General features: G+C 39.8%; 1 protein-coding gene across 1 annotated transcript in view; it reads right to left on the reverse strand.

Moving 5' to 3' along the window:
• Window positions 1-9,665: 9,665 nt before the first annotated feature.
• The window catches only part of PAK2 (p21 (RAC1) activated kinase 2), an 85,544-nt gene continuing 71,911 nt past the window's right edge, over window positions 9,666-23,298 (reverse strand). Inside the window, exons 14-15 of the mRNA XM_034999891.1 lie at window positions 13,993-14,130; window positions 9,666-13,532 (exon numbers count right to left, since the gene is read on the reverse strand). Of these exons, the coding sequence (XP_034855782.1) occupies window positions 13,446-13,532; window positions 13,993-14,130 (225 nt within the window). The 3' untranslated portion in view covers window positions 9,666-13,445. The remainder of the gene's footprint in view (window positions 13,533-13,992; window positions 14,131-23,298) is intronic.

The following is a 23,298-nucleotide window of genomic DNA, read 5'->3' on the forward strand; positions in this document are numbered from 1 at the left end:
GATTTAGCCATACTGAACTGGAATTTCAGACAGTGGAAACAACACCTCACTGGACCTCTGGGACTAATACTGGAGGCACAATCTGCCATAGGCAAAATTACATAGTGCAGTAAATCTCTGACATCCTGATATCATCATAAATTCCCAAACAGCACGAAATAACAATGTCCCTCAAAAAACAAACAAAAACACTAAAGTAGAACCGAAAATTTAAGTGGTCCCCTTTACCCATATATTAGTTAGTGCTTCCATGCCAGTTAGAAAAATGTGGATAAAGAGTGACCAGCTAACATCACTGACTGGCCAAGTGACCCTCTTTCCTGTGTCAGTCTTCTAGGTAATTTTACTTTAGTGAAATGATAAGCAACTATGGGTTAGTGCTAATAAGCACCTAAATCCACATTAAACTGTCTATCAAGAACTTCATCTGTATCACATCTGTAATTTAAAATGTTTTAGCAAGGATAGTGTGTGTTCTAATAGAAAATTCACACGCGAGATTCAGTCAGCTCCTAGTCAGAAAGGTCATACTCTATAGACAGCTACTAAAAGCACTTCTTTTTTTTTTTTTTTAAGATTTTATTTATTTATTTGACAGAGAGACACACAGCGAGAGAGGGAACACAAGCAGGGGGAGTGGGAGAGGGAGAAGCAGGCTTCCTGTGGAGCAGGGAGCCCAGTGTGGGGCTCGATCCCAACCCTGGGATCATGACCTGAGCTGAAGGCAGACGCTTAACTGACTGAGCCACCCAGGTACCCCTACAAGCACTTCTGTATCCATATCTCAATCATCACCTGGGGCTTCTCCCTCTCCCACTCCCCTGCTTGTGTTTCCTCTCTCGCTGTCTGTCAAATACATAAATAAAATCTCAAAAAAAAAAAAAAAAACCAAACCCAAATCCTTATAAAAAATAAATTAAAAAAAATAAATATCTTTTTTTAAAGATTTTATTTATTTGACAGAGAGAGACACAGCGAGAGGGGGAACACAAGCAGGGGGAGTGGGAGAGGGAGAAGCAGGCTTCCCGAAGAGCAGGGAGCCCGATGCGGGGCTTGATCCCAGGACCCTGGGATCATGACCTGAGCTGAAGGCAGACGCTTAACGAGTGAGCCACCCAGATGCCCCAAAATAAATATATCTTTTTAAAAAAAAAGATACTCATTTGGATTATAAGCTTCTCTTTGTTGCAAATATCCCCTGAAGGTTTAGACACCTCCCCTCCCCCCCTTTTCACTAATCCATTAATCTAAATTCTAGTTGAGCATTAATCTCTTAGAGAATGGATGAAAAAAATTTTGGAGTTTGAAGGTCTTCAAGATAAGGAGGACCTTGACAGTACTGGGTGTAAATTAGAAGATGAACACCAGGCAATTTTTTTTTTTTTAAGATTTTATTTGACACAGAGCACAGGCAGGGGGAGTGGGGAAAAAGCAGGCTCCCCACTTAGTAGGGAGCCTGATGCGGGGCTTGATCCCAGGACCCTGGGATCATGATCTGAGCCGAAGGCAGACGCTTAACTGACTGAGCCACCCAGGCACCCCATGGACAATGTTCTTGAAAGAGTTAATAGAACATTGACAAATTTTGCCTTCTCAAGTTTGCTTAGGTAAGATCTTGGCTTGGTGTCAACAGTTTTTTAAATGGGACTACTTTGTAAAGTTGTAAATTTCAACCCATCCTAATTCAGGTCTCGTCATGCTGTTGCTGAGAGAAAGAAAAAGAGGAATCAAGTAGAGATGACAGGATGTTCTAATTCATCCCCACACCCTGCCTTTCAGGATGATTTAGTGCAAACTTTAATATTTCTAGTTCAAAAGATCTTCAGTAATATAACTCTAAATGTGTTGAGGGTCTGTTGCAATACCCTAGTTAGCATTGGATTAGGATGGATTACCGGGTAGGGAAAGATAGAGCAAAAGGCCAATCTGAAGACTGACCCTGTTCAGGATTGCAGGGTACCATGGTCTTCCATAATGAGGATCTTTTGTGACTAAGTAGTCTCTGGATTTTTGGAGGGAGAAGAAGTAGAAAGGGATAAAGAAAAGCATGATTTGTGAATTGTTGCAAATTGACCTAAGCCAGTTTGTGCACTACTCTTAGGTTCTTTGGGTATTTACCACCCAAAAAATTTGAAGTGGTGAGGGGTAACCTTATGACAGTTGTATGGCTAAATTGTGAGCGAGTCTCAAACCAAGCTCTGCCACACATCTAGAAGCTAATTAATTGAACATTTATTAGCAAAAGCATTCATTTGGCCTGTTCTACAGCTCATTATCATCCTTGCTGTCTGTCCTGTTAAGTGCTCTGTCCACACTTTGCACAAAAAGGTTTCACTTCCGGCAGAGAAGGAGACATTCTAGAGGCCAGGATTCTGTCAGCCTTAAAGATGCCCTCATGGAACCAGACATCCTCCTAAACAGGGTTCATTTAGGGATAGAGCTTTGAGGGCCATCCTTTAAGGAGTCAGGTTGCAGGCCTCACTAGATTCTTTTTTTTTTTTTTTTAATGGTTTTGTGTTGTTTTTTTTTTAAAAGATTTTATTTATTTATTTATTTATTTATTTATTTATTTATTTATTTATTTATTTATTTGACAGAGAGAGACACAGCGAGAGAGGGAACACAAGCAGGAGGAGTGGGAGAGGGAGAAGCAGGCTTCCCGCAGAGCAGGGAGCCCGATGCGGGGCTCGATCCCAGGACCCTGAGATCATGACCTGAGCCGAAGGCAGACACTTAACCGACTTAGCCACCCAGGCGCCCCACTCACTAGATTCTTAAACCCTATTCATGCAACGCTGCAGTCTCTCTCAAATTATTTCAGCCAATCCAAGTAACTTGAACACCTTTAATTTCACTGATAAGAGCCCATTGTTAACTACTAAGCAATGAATTTCGTAAGGAAAACCCATTTCCCATCTTCATTTTGCTTGTAAGCAGAGCAACAGGATTGTATTTTTACCATTGAATATACAATATGCAAGAGTCTCTTGAAGTTATTTTAAAAATCTACCATTTATAATAGACCAAAGATAATAAAGTACCTAGAAATAAGTAATACCAAAAAAAACCTTTATAAAGAGAATGTGAAATTTTATTGAAAGATTTTATTTTAAAGATTTTATTTATTTATTAGAGCATAAGTGGGGGAAGGGGCAGAGGGAGAGGGACAAGCTGACTCCATGAGGAGCAGGGAGCCCAATGTGGGGCCCGATCCCAGGACCCTGGGATCATGACCTGAGCCAAAGGCAGATGTTATTGAAAGGCACCCAGGCACCCCTTATTGAAAGATTTTAAATTTGGGTTCGGAGCTGTTTTATGGATAGGACAGTTTCAACTGTGCACGTTGAAAAGAAAATTAAAAGTGTGAAACAATTTGATTCAGTTTAACCCAGATTAATGAAACATTGGTTCAAAGTCAGAGCTATATATTCTCCTGAGTTTTGGTATAAGGTGACACTTCCTAGAAGGCATGACGTGGCTTGTCTAGTAAACTAGCCTCTTTGGATAGTAGTTTTGTTGTATGTGCCATTCAGCCAAAGGAACGTACCCACCCATTTGCTGTCCCCAATTTTTGGGGGAAACTGGTTTCCACAGAGCCACATCTCCTTGTTGGCTGCTAAACACCCTACCAGTCAAAAAACGTGATTATATTCTGGAATTCTCTTCTCACTTGTAATTGGAGGCTCTGAGATCACCTTTAGCTAAAAAGAGATGAAGGAATGGTTGATGATTACAAAAAAACAATTTCGGGCATTTTCCTCTGGTGTATGAGTATTGAAATTACGTCCCTGTACATTCTATGAATAAGGTATTTATTTGGGGGGCACCTGGGTGGCTCAGTCGGTCAAGTCCCCGACTCCTGGTTTCTGCTCAGGCCATGATCTCTGGATCATGAAATTGAGACCCGAGTCAGGCTCCCCCACTCAGTGCAGTGTCTGCTTGAGATTCTCTTCCACTCCCTCTCCCTCTGCCCCTTCCCCCCACTTGCACACACTCTCTCTAAAATAAATAGATCTTGGGGGCGCCTAGGTGGCTCAGTCGTTGGGTGTCTGCCTTCGGCTCAGGTCATGATCCCAGGGTCCTGGGATTGAGGCCCACATCAGGCTCCCTGCTCAGTGGGGAGCCTGCTTCTCCCTCTGCCTGCTGCTCTCCCCCACTCTTTCTCTCTCAAATAAATAAAATCTTTCAAAAAAATAAATAAAAGCTAGGAATAAAAGTTCTCTATTCTGCAACAAGGAAGTCTGAAAACAGTAGAATCTCAGAATTCTGAGAAACTCCCAGTAAGCACACTAGCTACCAGTTGAAGGAAACTTCTTCTTGATGTTTTGAGAATGACCTTGACATTAGTGGTCAGTGGTGATGTTGGTAAGAGTAGTTTGGGGCGCCTGGGTGGCTCAGTCAGTTAAGCGACTGCCTTCGGCTCAGGTCATGATCCTGGAGTCCCGGGATCGAGTCCCGCATCGGGCTCCCTGCTCAGCAAGGAGCCTGCTTCTTCCTCTGACCCTCTTCCCTCTCATGCTATCTCTCATTCTCTCTCACTCAAATAAATAAATTTTTTTTTAAGATTTTATTTATTTGCGAGAGAGAGAATGAGAGACAGAGAACATGAGAGGGAGGAGGATCAGAGGGAGAAGCAGACTCCCTGCTGAGTGGGGAGCCTGATGAGGGACTCGATCCCAGGACTCCAGGATCATGACCTGAGCCGAAGGCAGTCGCTTAACCAACTGAGCCACCCAGGCGCCCTCAAATAAATAAATAAATAAAATCTTCAAAAAAAAAAAAAAAAGAGTAGTTTGAATGATATGTTGAGGGCAGATCAATAAGATAAAGAGAAAAACAGTCTTTCTAGAAGTTTAGCTGAGAAAAATCAAAGGAAATTTGTTTTAAAAGGAGGATATGTGCACATGCTCATTTTGCTGAGGGTTATAGGTTGTAGGTAGAGGAAGGCTAAGGTAAGTCACAGAGACCTGGGGATCTGAGAGGTGGTGAAATATGGAAACAGGTTCTTGGTGAGGTTAGCTGCAGAGATGGAGAACATCTTCCACTGAGACCAAAAGGAAGAAGGTAAAGATAGAAACCATAACATTCCAGCTTTAGTGTAGAAGAAAGTGTTAAGACGATGGGATAAAGGGGTTGAGAATCATGAGATAGTTTGGAGTAAATGAGAAAAGAGAAAAAAAAAGATCTAGGACCAAAATGAATGGTTGGTGAACAACATCAAGAGCCCAGCTGAGAATTGAGAAAAATCAATGTGTAAACGAGTATTTGTTTAGTGCCCTGCCAGACGGTGCAACACTCTACTGTTGTTATGGTAACAGCAAGTAAGTACCAGACATCTGTAAAAAGTCTATGTGAAAGAATTGAAAGCAAAAAAGAACCCAGAAAAAACACACAATCCAGAGATAATATGGCATGAATGTTTGTGCCCCTCCCCGCAAATTAATATGTTGAAGTCCTAACTCCCACTGTATTGGTATTTTTGGAGATGGAGTCTTTGGAAGGTAATTACGGTTAAAGGACATAAGGGTGGGGCCTCATGATAGGATTAGTTCCCTGCTAAAAAGAGACACCAGAGACGGCTCTCTCCCCATGTGCACATACAAAGAAGGGGTCCTGTGAAAACACAGCCAGATGATGGCTACCTATAAGCCAAGGCCTCAGAATGAAACCTACCTTGCCCAACATCTCAATCTTGGACTCCAGAACTGTGAGAAATAAATTTTTGTTGTTTAAATCTTTCAGGCTAGGGCACCTGGGTGGCTCAGTCAGTTAAGCTTCTGCCTTCGGCTCAGGTTATGATCCCAGGGTCCTGGGATCGAGTCCTGCGTTGGGCTTCCTGCTTGGCGGGGAGCCTGCTTCTCCCTCTCCCTCTGCCTCTCTCTCATGAATAAATAAAAATCTTTAAAAAAAATAAATCTTGGGGCGCCTGGGTGGCTCAGTTGGTTAAGTGACTGCCTTCGGCTCAGGTCATGATCCTGGAGTCCCTGGATCGAGTCCCGCATCGGGCTCCCTGCTCAGCAAGGAGCCTGCTTCTCCCTCTGACCCTCCCGCCTCTCATGTGCTCTCTCTTTCTCTCATTCTCTCTGTCTCAAATAAATAAATAAAATCTTTAAAAAAAATAAAAATAAAAAAAATAAATCTTGGGGCGCCTGGGTGGCTCAGTCGGTAAGCATCTGCCTTCGGCTCAGGTCATGATCCCAGGGTCCTGGGATTGAGCCCCACATCGGGCTCCTTGCTCAGTGGGAAGCCTGCTTTTCCCTCTCCCACTCCCCCTGCTTGTGTTTCCTCTCTCGCTGTCTCTCTGTCAAAAAATAAATAAAATCTTTAAAAAAAAAAACAAAAACCTTTCAGGCTATTGTATTTTGTTATGGTAGCCTGAACTAGAAAAAACACAATTAATACATCAGGAAAGATATTAAATTTATGAAATAAGAACAGAAGGCTATAAAAATGAAGATCAGAAAACAAGAATGAGCTTTCGGAGATTAAAAATCTGATAGTTGAGGGGTGCCTGGGTGGTACATTTGGTTAAGCATCTGACTCTTGGTTTCGGCTCAGGTCATGATCTCAGGGTCATGAGATCAAGCCCCACGCCGGGCTCTGTCTTAGCGTGGAGTCTGCCTGAGAATCTCTCTCCTCACCCTCTGTCCCTTCCACTTGTGCTTTCTAAAATAAATAAATCTTAAAACAACAAAAGGCAAAAAGGGGTGCCTGGGTGGCTCAGTTGGTTAGGTGTCCGACTCTTGATTTCAGATTGGGTCATGATCTTGGGGTTGTGAGATCAAGCTCCACGTTGGGCTCTGCACTGGGCATGGAGCCTGCTTAAGATTCTCTGCCCCTCCCACTCTCTCTCTCTCTGATAAAAAAATAAAATCTTAAAAAAAAAAGGCAAAGAGATGGAAAAGCAGAAGGGAAAGGTAAGAAAAATATGATTAACGCTGGAATTCTAGAAAGAAATAATGGAGGGAAAAAGTGGCAATTTTTAAAGAAATAATAATATAAGAATTTCTCAGAAAAGGAGTCTGTTATCAAGATGGCTTGCCATATGCCCAAAGCTAATGAAAACATATATACCCTCACCAAGGCACGTAATGGTAAAATTTCAGAACAAGAGGCTGAAAAATGGTTACATATAAACATACTATCAGAAATGGCAGTTATAAGACAATGAAGTAGTGACTTTAAAATTCTCAAGGAAGATGATTTCCAACCTAAAATCCTGTATTATCAATGAAATTTAAATGAATTTTCAGACATGCAAGTTCTTAAAATCTTACCTCTATGTACTCTTTCTCAGGAAGTTAGTGGAAGATGTACTTCTTTGAAATGAGGGAATAAATCAAGCAAGAAAATATGGTAGCCAAGAAACGAAGGATCTAACTCAGAAGAAAAGTTGAGTTTCAGATGCCAGAGGGGCAGAAGGTCTGTAGAACAACAGTCCAAAACTGCAGACCCAGTCAAGTTCCAAGAAAGAAAAAGGAACTGTTATTATCTGAGACATTTGCTTGTTAGAAAATAGTCCTCAGAGGGCTTTTGCAATTTTGTGGCAAGCCTGGGATAACTTAGGTAATAGAGACATAGGAAACTTTCAAAGTAAACAGTAAGACAAGAAAATTAACAACAGGAAAAGCAAAGAGTTGTACAAGAAATGATAGGCAATGATAATAAATTACTTAAGTGAACAACACTTCCACATAGTCATAAGTAAAAGCTGACTACTGGAGTGCCTGGGTGGCTCAGTCAGCTAAGCCTCGGACTCAGTTTCAGCTCAGGTCATGATCGCAGGGTGGTTAAGATCAACACCCCGCCCCCAACCCGCCACGGGCTGAGAGCTTTAGCACAAGTCTGCCTAAGACTCTCTTTTCCTCTCCCTCTGCTCCCCCTGCCGCCTCTTTCTAAAATAAATAAATAAATCTTAAAAAAGAAATAAAAAATTGCTACTTTTAAAGTAGACTCCAGGGCGCCTGGGTGGTTCAGTTGTTAAGCGTCTGCCTTCAGCTTCAGGGTCCTGGGATCGAGCCCCGCATCGGGCTCCCTGCTCAGCGGGAAGCCTGCTTCTCCCTCTCCCACTCCCCCTGCTTGTGTTCCTGCTCTCGCTGTCAAATAAATAAATAAAATCTTTAAAAATAAATAAATTAAATAAATAAATAAATAAATAAAAAGGAAAAAAGAAACAAAATAAAGTAGACTCCACACCCAGTGTGGAGCCCAATGCAGGGCTTGAACACTTGACCCTGAGATCAAGACCTGAGCTGAGATCAAGAGTTGGGCACTCAACCAACTGAGCCACCTAGGCGCCCCCCAAATATTGCTACCTTACTTAAATGGGAGACTAGATTGAATGAAATGGGAGAATGGGATGGTATGACAGTACCCAAATTCTCAACTGCCATAACAAGAAATTACTAGATAAAAAGATAGAAATGTCAAGAAATACTTGTTTAAGTATATAATTCAGAAATGGGAAGACTGAGCTGTTCTTAGCAGGCATTAGAGTTAAAAGTAGAATCGTCTGTGGAGTTGGACTTGGCAGTGGGAAGTTTAAAGCTGGGGACTGGCACTGTTTATTAAGATTATTTGGATTTTTAATCTAAGTACATTGCTTTGTTAAAAACCTAAAATAACTAGGCCTGAAAAGACATTTCCCTTCATTGTTCTCCTTTTTGAAAGATAAAACTTGTTAAATAATTTGGCATAAAAAAATATCTCCCTAATTAAAAAAAAGCCACAAATATCAAAGTATCAAAGAAGTAGTAAAGCATGCATTAAGCTCCTACAAATAGTGCTTTTCAAGTCATTCAAGCATTTCTGAACTTTTCTTAGGCAAATGTTTTAAACATTTGCTATAATTAATGATACACAAATGTTAGAATACCATAAACAACTTTATAGTGTAACAAATATACTTTAAGCAGTCCTTACTTATATCCCACTTCCTGCTTTTAAAAACGTGTAATTTTGGTTTTTGATAGTGAACTCGGTATTGCAGCTGTTCTCCAGGTTAGGGTATCTAACATTCCATATGAAATGCAGGTAATAGGGTGTCTGGGTGGCATAGCTGGTTAAGCATAGGACTCTTGCTTTCAGCTCAGGTCATCATCTCAGGGTTGTGAGATTGAGCTCTGGATCGGGCTCGTGCTGGGCATGGAGCCTGCTTAAGATCCTTCCCCCTCCCCCTGCCCTCCCCCCACCCCCACCGCTAGTGTGCATGCACTCTCTCTCTCTGAAATAAATAAATCTCAAAAAAAAAAAAAGAAAGAAAGAAATGCATATAATGACATGATGCCTTGAAGTGTTTACACTTTTAAAGATCTCTTGGTGTATTTAACACAGCAATGCTGGTAAGATTCTTATTATAGCAGTGAGGTAAGCATTTCAAGTTATTGGAGGTATTCAAAGAGATCCAAAGTGCTTCCCTGGGTCTGACAGCCCATACATTTGTAAGAAATGTATTCTAAACCTGATTTAGAAGAGGGAAGGCTCATGCTACCCAGACATTTCTGTAAACTTCTCTAATTTGGAGCTCTGTAATACATTCAAAATAGTGCCATGTTTAACAAATATTTAACCTTAAAAATACTAGACTACTTATTGAAACCTATTATATTTATTCTTTTAAACTATTCTGGTCTGAAGAAAGAACTGAAGTTTAGGAAAGGGGAAAATGAACATAAAAAAAAGTTTATTTCTAGCCCTGAAAGAACAAAATTATTGAACAAAGTCATCAAATACAGCAGTTAATGTCAATGTAACAATTAAATAATTGAACGGGATTAAATTAAAAATAAAAGTCAATATAAAATTTGAAGACAAAACAGAAAAGACAAACTACTTTCACTTAATTCCATTTCTATCTACCAAAATAAGGGGAAAAAGATGTCCAATTCCAAATATAATTCTTTGCTTTTCTTAATACAGAATGAAAATTTGTTTGACAGAATTACACATTTCTTTCTCCCTTTCGTTTGGCAACATTCTAGAATGGTGAGTGAAAAGGACTTCAGCTCTCTCAAGGCCAGGCCAGTGCTTGATTCTGCCTTGTAATTCCCACAATATCTACCACAGTGTCTTTGCCAAAGTGGTCAATAAATGTGTTGAGTGATTAAAAAACTGTATGTGTGTGTATGTGTGTGTGTATTTTTTCCCTTTCTTACACACCCACATAAACACACACTGTGGGAAAACTGATTTTAATTGTCTAGCTTATCTATTGTGGAAGCAATGGAAACAAAGAAGACAATCTTTATTTTATATAACTATGAAATTCCACTATAAAAAACCCAAAAGGAGTAAGAATCTGGATTTTAGCTCTAATTCTGCAATGGTTTTTTTTTTTACATTTCACTGGATATGGATCTCATTATATTTAAAATTTTTAGATTAAAAAACTGATGCAAGTTCTTTAAGCACCCATTTTTTCTAACTATACCTACAGCCCAATTAGATCTAAAATTGTTCTGGCTAGAATACAGTATATATAAACAGACATGTATTTATGTGAACCCTATAAAGAAATACTCATAGGTAGTTTTAAATTGCTTATTAAAGGCACAGGTTCATTTAGGACTGGTGGTAACTAGATACATTTTAAGCAGCTTAATATTTATGTGTGGAAGGGAAGAGAATTTATACTATGTGCCAGGCACTCAACACATGAAAACAGAGTTGTGTTAGCTTTGGTTTCTTACGCTATCACAACTACTCTACTTCTTAACTATTCTCAGGTAGGATAAAATATTCAGTATTTTCATGGTTTCCCAGTTTTAACTGTCCCTAAAAGCAGCAAAAGGAACAAGAGGAGAAGGAAACTTTAAGACTACCAGAGAGTCTGAAATATAATAAATAAGTACTATAGTAATATTGTTCTAATTAACACAAGAGGACTAAGGTAACTTTTAGATTTAAATGGGAATTTTCATTCTAAAGTGATGACAAAAAGGGTGAATACAAAAGGTAGTTATTAAAAAAACATGAATCTTGATTCAGATATAATTTTTCTTTCAACAAGATCTGAACATTTTAATTTAAAATTAACTAATAAATCACAATTCCATATTGCTTTTAGGATTATTTTGTTTAAAAATGACACATTTCAGAATTAACCAAAGTATATTTCTATTACAAGTTAGTTTATCCAAGTAAGTAAAGAATAAACCACAGTGTAGCTCCCTTAACCTGGGAGTCAGGTTTTAATGACAAAGTCCGTTGCCAGCAATGGACATGCAGGTAACCCTCAAAGAAGTTGTAAATACAAATCCCAAACTGCTTCTATAAACTGAGAAGACCTTTGTTGAGTCACAGGCATAAAAATGGGGCATTGGCACTGTATTCAATGAACATGGTCTTTATGACATACATATGGAAGGGCCTTCTAGAGTGGTCATGACGATCGGTCTTAACATCTAGTTGGTCTTCTAGTTCATTGGTAGCGTCTTCTTTATCATAATCCATCCAAACAACTATTTACACAGAATGTTCAAATCTAGATTTTCATCAGAAATAAACCAGCTTGTTTCTGTAATTTAGGAATAGCTGTAGGTGGCCAACATAATCCAGAGAAAAATGAAATCAAGAATCAAACTGAAAACAGAGATCATTAAGTGCTCTAGATGAAAGTTTCACTACTTATTTTACTCAGTTTCATGAAAACCTTGCATTATCAATAAAAAACAGCCATTTCTATCCTTATATCTTAACACAGATGTGAGGAAAATGATAGGACATAAAACTCGATTCGTTCCCCTAATGTAGTCCAAAATATCAAAATTATTTGTATTCATGACCTGTACTACTGCAAGATGGCAAGTAGGTATGAAGTTAATTAGGAGTGGTGATGGGGACCAAAATGCCTGAACCAAATCAGATTTTTTTCTTTTATGTGGCTTGTGGCATGTCAGAAGGGATGACACCGCTTCCACAAGTAAAACAATAAAAAAATGAGAGAAAAGAAAACAGAAGGGGGGGTGGAGAAGAAAGGGCACTCTCATAATTAATGCTACAGGTCACAGACCCTCTTCAAATTTTTAAAATATAAAAAGTATTGCTACCAACAAGCACATTTCATTTTTCTTCTCCAGTTTTTTTCACACGATTACTTATTTTTGAAAAAAAATCTACTCAACATCTCAAATAATCCATGAATATATCAAATACTTTGTGACTTAAGTTCTCATAGATATTAAAATGTTGGCAATGGGTTGGAAACAATGTTTATAACAAATCTCTACAGTTTACTGGTCAGAAGTGGCATCTCTATGTAACTGTCATTTCTCTTTCATGAATATAATCTTATCTAATTATTTTAGAGCTCACCAAAGTTCTAGTCTCTTGCTTTGTTTCTGCTAGCCCCACGTATTTTTCTCCTTTAAGTGGAAAAAAAAAATTAAAACTTTTAAATTCTGAAAATTCAATGGTTATTATATTATTTACCAAAGGGGGAGGGGTGGAGTAGGGTGAGAGAGGGTTAATTAAAAAACAAACTAACTAAAATTACAACATATACAGAAACTTATTTCCAAAATGAAGGTAAAAGGAGGAAGGGCAAAGAAGCGGTACCAACCAGTCACAAAGCCCAAGTTGGAACAAGAACAAATCACTTTGGTTCCTGAAGCCCAATCTGAAGAGGATATAGTCAGAAAAGAAACAAAATTGTAAGGATGTATAATCAATGGGATTCTTTTTCTATGTCAATGATTTAGTTATAAATATAGATTATTAGTCTCTCTATACACGTAACAAATGCCAAACAACTCACTACCATGAAATTTCTAAAACTGACTCTTTCACATTTGTTAAAAAAGGTAAAAATCACATCTTTTTCTTCCCTTCCTTCAGCTCAAATTATGAACTGAAATACTACATGTAATAATAGCTGGTCCTAACTTCTATACAAAGCTAACCGATTTTGAGCTCCTTTGCCAATATAAGGAGCTACATCATTTTTATTACATTTGCCTTGAATTTAGGCACAAGAAAAATTTCTCAAAGCAACTCAAAGAAGCAAGGCAAGGAAAAAGAAGGCTATGAAGAAGAGAGAAAAGAAGACCAGCAGATGAAACAAATACTCTGAACAACTCGAATCTGCCATTCAAGTATTGAAAATACTCCCCAAAAGGGACAATGAATGGCATCTATTACGATGAAGTCAGCAAAATAAAATGCAAATCTCAAGCACGATAAACAGCCCCGATGGGCTGTCTGCTGAAAGAAGTAAGGCTAGTGATTCAGTCCACAATTCCTTTTGGATCCTATAAAGAAGGGAGTCAATAGAAAGTTGTCGTTCTGTTTTGCAATTTTCTCTTGGTTGTCTTCAGGAAGTAGTACTTTGCTTTTTCCTCCATGTTATGCAGACCATTTCTTTAAACCTCAAAAGAGTAATAATTTTCATATATTAAAAGATTTCTTTTAGAAAATGGAAGAAAGAATACGAGGACACGGCAATGATGCTAACGGTTACTCTTCATTGCTTCTTTAGCTGCCATGATCAGTGGTGTCAGGCTGGACAAGGGCTTGGCCAGTTTCAGGAAGGGATGCTGCCAGAGAGAGGGGGGGAAATATGTATCAATGTCACCAGATCAGAAGCTTAAATATTTCTTTTCAATTAAGCCCCAAAGACTATTTTATGGATTATAATTTATTTAACAAGCACATATTTCAGGGCGTGTATAAAATCAACATAATCAATGTATCACTTTTATAGTTGAAAGCAGTCTTTTCAGTTTATCTAATATTATCAAATCTCACCTAAATGACCCAGATACCCATGCCAGCAAATGAACTTGTCTGATAATTGACAATATGCAAAAACTCATATACTTGATTTTAGTATTATAGCTATTTTATTCCCAGCAGATAAAATCCTAAACTACAGCAACTGCCATGCTGCTGGTGATAAATGAAGAGTGCAATGTTAATTATTAATCCTATGTAAACTTTGTTGGTTACTCAAAAAAAATCAACTTTATCCAAAAATAGTATTATTTCCAAATTCACCTGTAACAATTCTTTGGCCGAACCCCTTTTCTCTACATCCATCTCCAAACAACGGTTTAAGAAATCCCGAAATATTGGGGAAAGTTTCTCCGGATTCTGAAGTTCTGGAGTTCCATTAGTTGCTATCAGGTACAAGGCCTAAAAATAGAAGAACATCTTTGACATACTTAAGACAGCACAACAAAGTGAGACAGCACTTTATAAAGTTTATGGATCTTTTACTTCTTTAATTTTTTTTTAAAGATTTTTTTTAAAGTTATCTCTACACCCAACGTGGGGCTGGAACTCACAACCCTGAGATCAAGAGTCGCACACTCCACTGACTGAGCCAGCCAGGCACCCCTGGATCTTCTACTTCCTTAAAGACAATCACCAGAGGGGCACCTGGGTGGCTCAGTCGTTGGGCGTCTGCCTTTGGCTCAGGTCGTGATCCCAGGGTCCTGGGATCGAGCCCCGCATCGGGCTCCTTCCTCGGTGGGAAGCCTACTTCTCCCTCTCCTACTCCCTCTGCTTGTGTTCCCGCTCTTGCTGTGTCTCTGTCAAATAAATAAATAAAATCTTAAAAAAAAAAAAAGAATCACCAGAAATAATAAATTGAGGTGTAGTATTATTTCTGCCCATTTGTATCAGATATTCTCCCTTTACTTTTAGATGTTACATTCCCCTAAATTTTTTTTTCAGAAATTAGCTTTATCTTTTTGGGGAGGGGTTATAAATGTAGTACCTATTGATACAAGAACTATAATACATAAAGATATAAGGAAAAATGAGCACAATCCCACGACTGACACATAGCATCCATTTACCTTTCTCAAGCTTTTATTCCAAGTCACACCAGATTTCAAAACAATGGGATTTGCTGACATCTTTTTTTTTTCTTCAAGTTTTTATTTACATTCTAGTTAGTTAACATATAGTGTAATATTGGTTTCAGGAGTAGAATTTAGTGATTCAGAAACCCTCCGCCCTTTTTTTTGAACTAGCTCGATCTACATAGCTATAGATGAAATAGGCAGAACAGAGGATTTTTAGGGCAGTGAAAACACTATGATAATGGATGTATGTTAGTCATTATACATTTGACCAAACCCACAGAACTGTACAATATCCAAGAGTGAACCCTAATGCAAACTGCGGACTCTGGGTGATAATGATGTGCCAATGTACGTTCTCCAAATGTAAGAAATGTACCCGCTGGTGAGGGATGCTGATAACGGGGGAGGCTTCTTACATTAATATGGTACACTTGTTGCAAGTGATGAACCACTACTGATACACTTATTTTTAAACCTTTTTTGTTTGTTTCAGGTTCTTATTTGAATTCTAGTTAGTTAACATATCATGTAATATTGGTTTCAGGAATAGAATTTAGTGATTCATCATTTACATTTAACACCTGATGCTCATCACAAGTGTCCTCCTTAATACCCATCAGCCATTTAACCCATCCCCCCACCCACCTCCCCTCTAGCAACCCTCAGTTTGTTCTCTACAGCTAAGGGTCTCTGATACACTTACATTAAACAAGTCTATAGTTTACATTGGGGTTCACTCTTTGTGTTGTATAGTCCTATGGATTCTGACAAATGCATACTGTCATGTTTCTGACACTATAGTATCATACAGAATAATTTCACCGCCCTAAAAATCCCTTGTGCTCCACCCATTCATCCTCCCCACCCCACCCCCACAAACACCTGATGACCACTGATATTTTCCCAAAGATTTACTTATTTATTTTAGAGAACAGAGAGTGTGAGTGGGGGAGGGCAGAGGGAGAGGGAATCTTAAACAGACTCCGTGCTGAGTGTGGAGCCCGACGCTGGGCTCGATCTCATGATCATAAGATCATGACCTGGGGCAAAACCAAGAGTCAGAGGCTTAACTGACTGTGTTACCCAGGCACCCCCCCAACTTTTTTTTTTAAAGATTTTTTATTTTAGAGAGAGTACAACTGATCTTTTTTACTCTCTATAGTTGGAATCATACAGTATATAACTGTGTTAGGCCAGATTTGTTCACTAAGCAATATGCATTTTAGGTTCTTCCATGTCTTTTTGCAGTTTGATAGCTCATTTCTTTTTGTTTTTTTATCTTTTTAATGTTATGGAATAATATTCCATCGTATGGATGTACCACAGTCTATTTATACACTCACCCGTGTTTTTTTTTTTTTAAAGATTTTATTTATTTGACAGAGACAGAGAGAGAGAGAGAGAGAGGGAACACAAGCAGGGGGAGTGGGAGAGGGGGAAGCAGGCTTCCCGCGGAGCAGGGAGCCTGATGTAGGGCTCGATCCCAGGACCCTGAGATCATGACCTGAGCCGAAGGCAGACGCTCAACGACTGAGCCACCCAGGTGCCCCTAGACTCCTCCCTCTTGTGCTTAGAACACTGGACAGCACTTTAGCACTACACCTGGGAGCCGTTTATTTTATTTATTTATTTATTTTTTTAAAAGATTTTATTTATTTGACAGAGAGACACAGCCAGAGAGGGAACGCAAGCAGAGGGAGTGGGAGAGGGAGAAGCAGGCTTCCTGCCGAGCAGGAAGCCTGATGCGGGGCTCGATCCCAGGACCCTGGGATCATGACCTGAGCCGAAGGCAGACGCATAACGACTGAGCCACCCAGGTGCCCCTATACACTCACCCTTTTTAAATAAAGTATATTTATGTACTTCACATCTTGGCTGGTTGCTTCTGATTTGGGGCAATTATGAATAAAGATGCTATAAACATTTGTGTGTAGGTTTTTGTGTGGACATAAATTTCCAACTCATTTGGGTAAATAATAAGGAGCACAACTGTGAATTGCATGTTAAGAGTATGTTTAGTTTTGTAGGAAACTGCCAAAAAGTCTTCTAAAGTGGCTATACAATTTTCCATTCCCACCAGCAATGAATGCGAGTTGCTATTGCTCCGCATTCTAACCAGCATTTGGTATTGCCATCAAAAAATTTTTAGGTCATTCTAATATGTGTGTATCTTATTGTTTTTTTAATTTTGCAATTCCCTAACAGCATGATGTTGAACATCTTATTATATGCTTATCTGCCATTTGTATCTTCTTCTTTTCTTTTAATACTTAAGTAATCTCCATGCCCAACATGGAGCTCGAACTCATGACCCCAGGATCAAGAGTTATGCTCTTATTCTAGCGACTGAGCCAACCAGGCGCCCCATTTGTGTATCTTCTTTATTGAGATCTTTTGTCCATTTTTATATTAGCTTGTTTATTTTCTCATTGTTGATGTTTGAAGAGTTTTTTTGTGTATTTTGGATAACATCTGATTATTAGATGGTTGTTTTACAAATATTTTCCCTCGGTCTGTGACTTGTCTTTCTATTCTCTTAGTAGTGTCTTTCTCAGATAGAAAGATTCCTTTTTTTTTTTTTTTAAGTTTTATTTATTTAAGTAATCTCTGTATGTGACATGGGGCTTGAACTCACGACCCGGAGATCAACATTTGCACACTCCTCCGAATGAGCCAGCCAGGATGATTCCAATTTTAATGAAGTCCAATTTATTCTTTAATGGATCATGTTTTTTTTTTTTTTAAAGATTTATTTTTTGACAGAGAGAGAGAGACAGCGAGAGAGGGAACACAAGCAGGGGGAGTGGGAGAGGGAGAAACAGGCTTCCCGCTGAGCAAGGAGCCTGATGTGGGGCTCGATCCCAGGACCCTGGGATCATGACCTGAGCTGAAGGCAGACGCTTAACGACTGAGCCACCCAGGTGCCCCTGGATCATGCTTTTTGATATTGTATCTAAAAACCCTGCCAAACCCGAGGTCACCTAAATTTTCTCCTGAATTATTTCACATTTCTGCTCTATTACCAAAATGCCATAAAAAAAAGGATACTAACTGACACTCAAATCATCAGGACATGAGTATGCCCATTTCTTTGCTATCTGCACTCTAATGCCCATGTGGCCCTGAACACTCCCCTTTCTGCCTTCATTGTTCACATACCATTGCCCCACCCCTCCTCCAGCGGTCTCCTTACCTCATCTACTGAGGCCTGGCTCTCCTCTGAGGAACAGCCTCATCCACAGTGCTCTCTAGGGGTCACTGTTCCCTCCCAGTCCTTTGTACCACTGCGCTTAGAGAAGGAGTATCCTTGTGGCTCCTCATGGCCTCTCTGAGGTATCTACCTCCCTCCTATAGAACTCCCGGGCTTTCAGACTCTACCTACCACATGTACCAACCACTGCTGTTATCATCTCTAACGCTGCTCGTAACTTTCAGGGATTTCAATAGCTAGAGAGGCTTGCGACAGTTCCTTGACCTCATCTTCTCCCATGCTCTTGTCCTCTGGCCTCCCTCAGCCACACAAGCCCTGGTCACAGCCTCTGCCTCATCATCAGTACCCATGACCACAACTCTGAAACTGTAATTGCTCTCCACCTCCTACTTTTTTCACTCTGAGCACTCCCAACACCAGCAATCCTTTGATACTAAAGCTAAATAAATCCCATTGATCTTGCAGCGTTCATCATTCCTTTTATATAATCACTTCGCTACACATTAAAACTGCCTACCCCTCGCCTGTACCTATGCAGCTAAGGACAGGAGACGAAAAAGGTATATCCTTGCTGACTGGCATCATTCACCTCACACAGGCCCTTAGGACTTCCAGCTTTCCTACTACATATTTCCCCATTTCACTCCCTCTCCCACTCTCTGGTTTTGGTGTCAGGACACTCATGTCTCCTTAGCTTCTCTTGGCAGTGACAATCTCTTAGACGTCCCTTTGCTTTTGATGACCTTGACAGTGTGGAGGAGTACCGGTCAGGTTTTATACTGTAGAATGCCCTCTATTGGAATTTGATGTTTTCCTCATGATTACAGACTGAGAATATGGACTTTGGGAAGATCACAAGTAGAGTGCCATTTTCACGGCTTCATATAAAAAATACATACTATCAACATAATTTATGACTGTTGATGCTGACCTTATCTGAGGTCTGTGCTTGTCAGGCTTCTCTATTGCAAAGTTACTGTTTTCTCCACTTTTTATACTCTGCTCTTCAGAAGAAAATCACTATGTGCAGTCTATACTTAAAGAGTGGGGAGTTAGGTTCCATCTCCCTTAGGGGGTAACATCCACATAAATTATTTGGCACTCTTCTGCATGAGACTTGTCTCTTCTGCCCCACTTATTTACTCAATTACTTATATCAGCATGGACACACAAACATTATTTTATACTTCGGGTTACTATCCCATACGACTTTATTTTGTTGTTCAAACTGTTCCATCTTTGGCCACTAGAGCTCTTTCAGTCGGTCCTTTGCCCCTTTGACAAACTCATCAGTGTGAGCTCTTCTCTTTAACTCAGTATGATTTATGATCCTATTTTATCTCCTTAGCTGAATTTTATCAGGTTTAATTCTTTCTTTCATTATTTTAGGGTTTGCTTAAGAGGTGAGAGCATACATCTTTCAATTTTCACAATTATCACAGTATTACATACACCACTTCCCACAGACTACAACAATCTTACAGTTCTCCCCCTCAGCTTTATACTCTTGTTGTCATTCTACTTGTACATATGTTCTTTTCCTCCCCCTCCATTATTATTTTCATGTAAACAGTTTTATCTTTTAAAGATATTTACTTAAGGAAAAAATCTTATATATTTACTCACATAGTTACTATTCCTAGCACTCTCCATTTCTTTTTGTAGAGTGATATTACCATTTTCTCTCCGCTTGAAAGATTTCCTTTAATACTTCTTATAGTGTAGATCTGCTGGTAATAAATGCTTTTAATGTCTATGTCTAGAAAAATCTTTATTTCACCTCAGTTTTTAAAAGATATTCATTGGCTGCAGAAGTCTTGATTTTCTCCCCAAACTTAGTTACACATATATTAGAACTTGAAGTTGTCTCACTACTGCTATTTAATTTTTTTTTTTTTAAGATTTTATTTATTTATTTGACAGAGAGAGAGACAGCCAGAGAGGGAACACAAGCAGGGGGAGTGGGAGAGGGAGAAGCAGGCTTCCCGTTGAGCAGGGAGCCTGACGTGGGGCTCGATCCCAGGACCCTGAGATAATGACCCGAGCCAAGGGCAGATGCTTAATGACTGAGCCACCCAGGTGCACCGCTATTTCATTTTTTTAAAAAATTTCATTTCTGTCTCTATTCCTTCCAAACACCGCTACTCTTAACATATGAAATGTAGTTACAAAAACGGCTTTAATGACTTTCTGTGCTCTTCTATCTGTGTCAGTTCTGGTCTGCTGCAATGGATTGATTTTTCTCCTCATCATGGGTTGTACTTTCCTGCTCTTCTGCCTGCCTGATAAACCCTGACTGGGTATGTAAGTGCTTGTTGGCTGCTGGATATTTCTGTATTCCTGTAAATATTCTTGAGCTTTGTTCTGCAACACAAGTTACTTGGGGATCTCTTTGGGTTTTGTTTTTTAGACTGGTTAGGTGGGACTATAGCAGCATGTAGTCTAGGGGTAATTATTTCCCATCAGTGAAGCAAGACTCTTTTGAGTCTTCTTTTCAATATCCTGTGCATTACAAGGTTTTCCACTGTGGCTGACAGAAGCAGGCACTATTCCCAGCCTGTGTGTGAGTACCAAGCACTGTTTTCTTCAATCTAATATGGGTATACCCCTGACCTTGGGTAGATTCTTCACAAAGTTGCACCAGTCTCTGTTGAATGCTCAAGCGGACTCCACAGATTCCAGAATCTTCTATGAAGCTTTCTCCTCTCCTGTTCTCTGTCTTGTAAACTCTAGCCGACTTGGTCTCCTTAGACTCTCAACTCCTTCTCCTTAATTCAAGGAGGCCACTGTGTCCCACCTGGGTTCTTCCTCCCTGTACATGGCCTAAAACTCTCTCAGGACATAAAGCTGGGGCAATCACAGTGCTCACCTCAAGCCTTTCCCACCTTTGGAGATCACTGTTCTTCACTGTTTGATGTCCAGTGTCTTGCAAACCATTGTTTCACATATGCTAATTTTTGTTGTTGTTACTTTAGGCAAGGGTGGTGAATCTGCTACCTGTTATTCTATCTTGACAGGAAGCAGAATTTCCTGCTTGCCAGGTTTCCATCAATTACATTCACACTGCTAGTCCTCAGTGTGGTTTCTGACAAGCTGATGTCTCCCTCACTTTTTGCATGAAGATTCAAGGGCATGTGTTACTGGTTTTGTGTACCTCTCCAGCCATTCCTCCTCAGTCTCCTTTACTGGTCTGCTACATCAACTGTTAACTACGGAATGAATGCCACAGGATGCAAGCTGAATCTTTTCTACTGTCTGTCTACGCCTACTTGACCTGGTGATCTTATCTAGATGCATAACTTTAATTTCTATTCTAAAAAGTCTCAATTTTACATCTTTGGCCTGATCCTAGATGGCCATACCCAACAGCCTATTCAACATACTCACTTGGATGTCTTCCCCCCACCCCATATTTATTTATTTATTTGAGAGAGAGCGCATGAGCATGTGTGCAAAAGGGGAGAGGGGGAGGGAGAGGGAGACAGAATCTGAAGCAGACTCCATGCTGAGCATGGGGCCTGATGCGGGGCTAGATCTCAAGACCCTGAGGATCAGGACCTGAGCCAAGAGTCGGAGGCTTAACTGACTGAATCACCCAGGCACCCTTCACTTGGATGTCTTGGTAGGCACTGCAAACTTAACATGTCTAAAACATACTAAAATGTTACCTCCTGATCTCCCACCTGCCACCCCCACACACCACTCTACTTGCAGTCTTCCCCATTTCAGGTAAGGTGAACTTGAATTTCATCATTCTAGTTGCTTATGCCAAAATCTTAGAGTCAACTCTCTCTCTCCCTCTCCCATATAGGCACTCCTTTTAAAATATATCCAGAATCCAACTACTTTTTCCCACCTCTACTGATACAGTTCTGGTCTAAGCTACCATTATGTCTGGCCTGGATTATTTCAACAGCCTTCTAAGTGGTTTTCTTCTGTCTGTCTTTGCCTCACTTGAAAATCTTTTCTCAACAAAGTAGCCAGAGTGATCCTATTAAAATACAAGTAAGACCATTTCACTTCTCTGCTCAAAACTCTCCTGTGGTTTGCCTGTCTCATCTATGTAAGAAAGCCAGAATTCTTATAAAGGCCTAATAAGGCACTATATAGTCTAGTCCCATTTCTTCACTGATCTACCTTTTTTTCTCCTGCTGTGTGCTCCCTGCACACTAGCTATGGGGGAATCCCCAAGTGCTCTTTGAATATACCAAAAATGCCTCTTCAGGGCCTTTCATGTGCTATTCTTTCTGACTGGAATGTTCTTCCCTTTGGTAACTCAGTATCACTCTCTTATCTTCTATGTTCAAATGTCACCTCAGTGAAGCCCTCTACAAGCACTGTTGTGAAATCAAACACTCTCTTGACTCCCTCCCTACCAGTCCCAGCACTTAAGACTCTATCATTTATTACATATTATTATTTTATTTTTTCTCTCTACCTTCTATGAGGGCAGGATTTTTTTTTTTTTTAAAGATTTTATTTATTTTTTTGACAGAGAGAGACACAGTCAGAGAGGGAACACAAGCAGGGGGAGTGGGAGAGGGAGAAGCAGGCTTCCCGCGGAGCAAGGAGCCCGATGGGGGACTCGATCCCAGGACCCCGGGATCATGACCTGAGCTGAAGGCAGACGCTTAACCGACTGAGCCACTCAGGCGCCCCAAGGGCAGGATTTTTTTTTAAAGATTTTATTTATTTGAGAGAGAGACAGAGAAAGCACAAGCAGGGGGAGGGGCAGAGGGACAAGCAGACTCAATCCCAGGACCCTGAGATCATGACCTGAGCCAAAGACAATTAACCCAGTGAGCCACCCAGGCGCCCGAGGGCAGGAATTTTTGTCGGCAGACAGCACCTTGTGCCAGCATCTTGTATGGTGCCTACCACAGAGCAGGTATTTGAATCAACATTTGTTAAACAAATGAATGAAATTAGAGGGTTTTAAAAATTGTTTCAAAAGTGTTCCAAAATTAATCACCTCTATAAAAGTACTTAATTGCTCACCTGCACTGGAATCTTTGCAAGGAGATGAAAAACGTTCAGGAAAAAGAGCATCAAAATCCAATGCCACCCAGAAAGGGCCCCTACCTATGCATACCCATTATATTGGCCTCTGGAGCCCATTTTATAGCAAATCCAACTTATTTGGAAAAAAGTTAGGAAAAAAAAGTCCGGCAATAAGCCTGTAGTCATATATGGTAATTTAAAAACTTAAAAAGAATTGCTTCATGTACTATAAAAATCACTGTTTTAAAGTGTACAATTCAGTGTTCTTAGTGTATTCAT

Source organism: Mirounga leonina, unplaced genomic scaffold (genome assembly GCF_011800145.1).
Source record: "Mirounga leonina isolate KUSES-001 unplaced genomic scaffold, KU_Mleo_1.0 Mir_115, whole genome shotgun sequence".
Classification (NCBI taxonomy): domain Eukaryota; kingdom Metazoa; phylum Chordata; class Mammalia; order Carnivora; family Phocidae; genus Mirounga; species Mirounga leonina.